This window comes from Lagopus leucura, unplaced genomic scaffold (genome assembly GCF_019238085.1).
Source record: "Lagopus leucura isolate 7727_CA_CO unplaced genomic scaffold, USGS_WTPT01 50450-0_obj-0_obj, whole genome shotgun sequence".
NCBI classification, from domain to species: Eukaryota; Metazoa; Chordata; class Aves; order Galliformes; family Phasianidae; genus Lagopus; species Lagopus leucura.
The window spans coordinates 21-3014 of record NW_024963166.1 but is presented as its reverse complement, the minus strand read 5'-3'; the positions used below and the strand labels follow the sequence as shown (position 1 = coordinate 3014).

General features: G+C 69.0%; 1 protein-coding gene across 1 annotated transcript; it reads right to left on the bottom strand.

Moving 5' to 3' along the window:
- Window positions 1-425: 425 nt before the first annotated feature.
- Window positions 426-1674, bottom strand: LOC122191011 (GTPase IMAP family member 1-like). Its single transcript, XM_042891203.1, has 2 exons — window positions 1637-1674; window positions 426-1504 (listed from the first exon to the last, which is right to left on the bottom strand). The coding sequence occupies exons 1-2, from the start codon at window positions 1647-1649 to the stop codon at window positions 609-611; spliced, it is 909 nt and encodes a 302-aa protein (XP_042747137.1). The 5' UTR covers window positions 1650-1674; the 3' UTR covers window positions 426-608.
- Window positions 1675-2994: the final 1320 nt, after the last annotated feature.

The window sequence follows — 2994 nt, the reverse complement described above, 5'->3', positions numbered from 1 at the left end:
GTAGGAAGCAATGCTGCATGCAGAGCGCTAATTAAAACACAAATATTGCACTAATTACCGTAATTATCCTTTAGTCCCTCCATAAGCCATGCTCAGGGATCTCCCCAAACCTTGCGCCCACCCCGCCTCCTGTGGGGATGTGAGGAGCCCTCAGACCACGGCACTGAAGGCCCTGTGACCGACCCCATCCCCACCCTGTGCCACCAGAGCGGACTTGGGATGGATCCCTTCCCGTGGCTGTAGTCCCCGTCCCGTGGGCACTGTTCCCATCCCACGAGTGCTGCTTCCTCTGCCTGGACACTCCATGCTCTCCCAGCAGCATGAGGGCATTGGGCGACAGTCCCTGACCGCCCCAACACAGCCAGGCCACCCCGCTGGCTACAAATGGGGACAAAACCACAGCACAACACGGCAGGCTCGCACTTTGTGATGCTGTATTCACACCGAGGTGCGCAGCCCGCACTGAGCTGCAGCGCTGTTGGGAGGAAAAGCAGCTTCGTGTTTTATGGGCCAGCGCTGCAGTGCGCCTACCACGGAAAGGGAGCACGGCACAGCTCTGCTGGCTAACGCACAAAGCGCCGGTACACCGAGATAACGCTCTGACAGCCTCAGGAGTGCACAGACCGCAGGGCGAGCCAGAGGGCCAGCAGTGCTGCAAGGACGCCGCAGCAGCAGACGCACCGCGCACACGGCGTGCGGCACAGCCATCGCACAGCCGGGATGGACAGCAGCCACTTCAGGAGCCGCGTGTGCCACCAGCCCCGCAGCTGCCGCTCCATGTTTTTGGCCAGGATATCGCATTTCTCCTCGAAGTCGATGTCCCGGCGCTTCAGGAGCTGCACGGCGTCGTCGAAGAGCTCGTTCCGGTAGTGGGCGCTCAGGTCTCCCCCCAGCATGCGCAGCACCGTCTCCAGCAGCTCCCCGACCCGCTTCTCTCCCGCCCCCCCGACCGCCCTGTTGTCGAAGGCGCAGCACCGTCCCCCGCAGTCCCTCAGCAGCTCCCGCAGCGCGGCGGTGCCGGTGTCCTCCACGTGCCGCCGCAGGGAGCCGCCCGTCAGCTCGTCCCCGCGCGTGAAGACCACGACGGTGCGCTCGGCAGCGCCGCGCCCGAACAGCCGCCACACTTGCCGGATGGCCGCCTCGTCCTCCTGCGTGAAGCGGCCCAGCTGCGTCACCAGCAGCAGCGCGTGCGGCCCCGGCGCCGACAGCAGCGCGCAGCGGGCGACCTCGCGGAGGCACCGGGCGCTGCGCTCCGGCGTGTCGAAGGCGTCCGGAGTGTCCACCACGTGCAAACGGTAACCCCTCCACGAGCCGCTCTGCCACTCGCTCCTCTGCGTCACCGCGCGCGTGGACAGCCGCGACTCGAAGGCCGCCCGCCCCAGGACGCTGTTCCCCGTCGCGCTCCTCCCGCCGCCGCTCTTCCCGACGAGCAGCAGCCGCAGCTCCGGTGGCGCTTTGTCGTCCCGCATCCAGCAGCCCTTCGGCTCCGGCTGCCGGAAGGGCTCTGCGGGGGAGCGGAGGGGCGTGAGGCGTCCTCCGGAGCTGGCCGCACGCCCCTGGGGCCGCCCGCCCCGCGTCGCGCTCCCGCGGACCCCGTCCCGTTCTGGGCACCGCCCGCCGCCCCCCGCGCCCTCACCGTCGCTGTGCATCGCTGCTGCGCGTGGGCCGGCCGAGGCCGAGCTGAGCCGGGGCTGCACGGGGACGGAGAGGGCGACCGCGAGCACGCAGCGATGGGATCGGGCGCCGTTCGTCCGCGGGAAGCGGCGCCGACCGCTCCGACTCCTGACGGAACGGAGCGCAGGAGGTGCCGGATCCCGGCCGGCTTTTATGCGAGGGGGCGGAGCACGACGGGCCATGCGGGAACAGCCGGGGACGCGGAGCCGCGGGGAGCAGCCGGGGGTTGCCTGTCGCTCCGCGGGGAGGGGCCGCCCCGCCGGCAGCCGGGCCGAAGTCCGCGCGGACCGTAAACGCCTTTTCCCGTAAATGCACCCGGTTCCCCCCGCGCCGTCCCGAGCAGCGGAGCCGCGCGGTGCCGTCGCCACCCCGAGCACGAGCGGACGCCCCGCCCCGCCGCAGCGCCGCCCCGCGCTCCCGCAGCGCCGCGTCCCCCAGCCGAGCTCCTCCGCGCCGCGCGGCCCCGGGGGTCGCCGTCCTCCCTGCCGGCCCGCGCCCGCGCCCAACCCCGGGGGCTCCGGGGTGGCCGGGCGCTTCCCGACTCGCCCCGACGCGACGCGCTCCGCTGGGGGCTGCCGGCCCGACGGGGAGCGGGGCGGCGGACGGCCGCGGGCACGGAGCGGCACCGGGGCTGCTCGCGGGGCGGCTCCTCGGTGCCCGCACTCACCCGGCGCCGTTCGGCCCCGGCCGCAGCAGCGCAGCCGTCGCGGTTTCGTGTTTTTTTCCTCGTTATTCCACTTTCCCTGCGTCACGCAGCGATGGGAGTCAACGAGGCGACGCGGCGGCTCCGAAGAATGAGCTACAACTCCCAGAAAGGCACGGCGCTCCCACAACGCTTTATTTTGTTATTTCCATCTTCCAGGAGGAGGCAATGACAGCAGAACCGAAAGCTCACAGCAGCGCTCTCCTTTGCTCCCTGTGTGTCACAGCTGCTGCAGAATCAGCACAAGAGCTTTGCGTTTTGGAAACTCTCGTTTATTTAGTAGCCCGTGGTTTTCGTCACGGTGATTAGATCTTAATTACAGAAAAAACACAACCATCACCACCACCGTTTGCGCTGGCGCCCCTCGCGCTGCCTGAGTGCGATGCTCACAGCCCTGTGCAGCACCTCATCAGCCTGCATCTCCCGGTCCTCCCGCGTGTAACGGCCCAGCTGTGTCACCAGCAGCAGTACGCAGGGCTCACGGGCAGCGAATCTGAGGCAGCGCTGGCGCTCCTCGGCCAAATGCTGCTTGTCCCACTGAGAGCCCCCGAAAATCGCCGGGGTGTCCATGACCACCACGCACCACTCGTCCCAATCCCGCCTGCCGTCTTTGCACG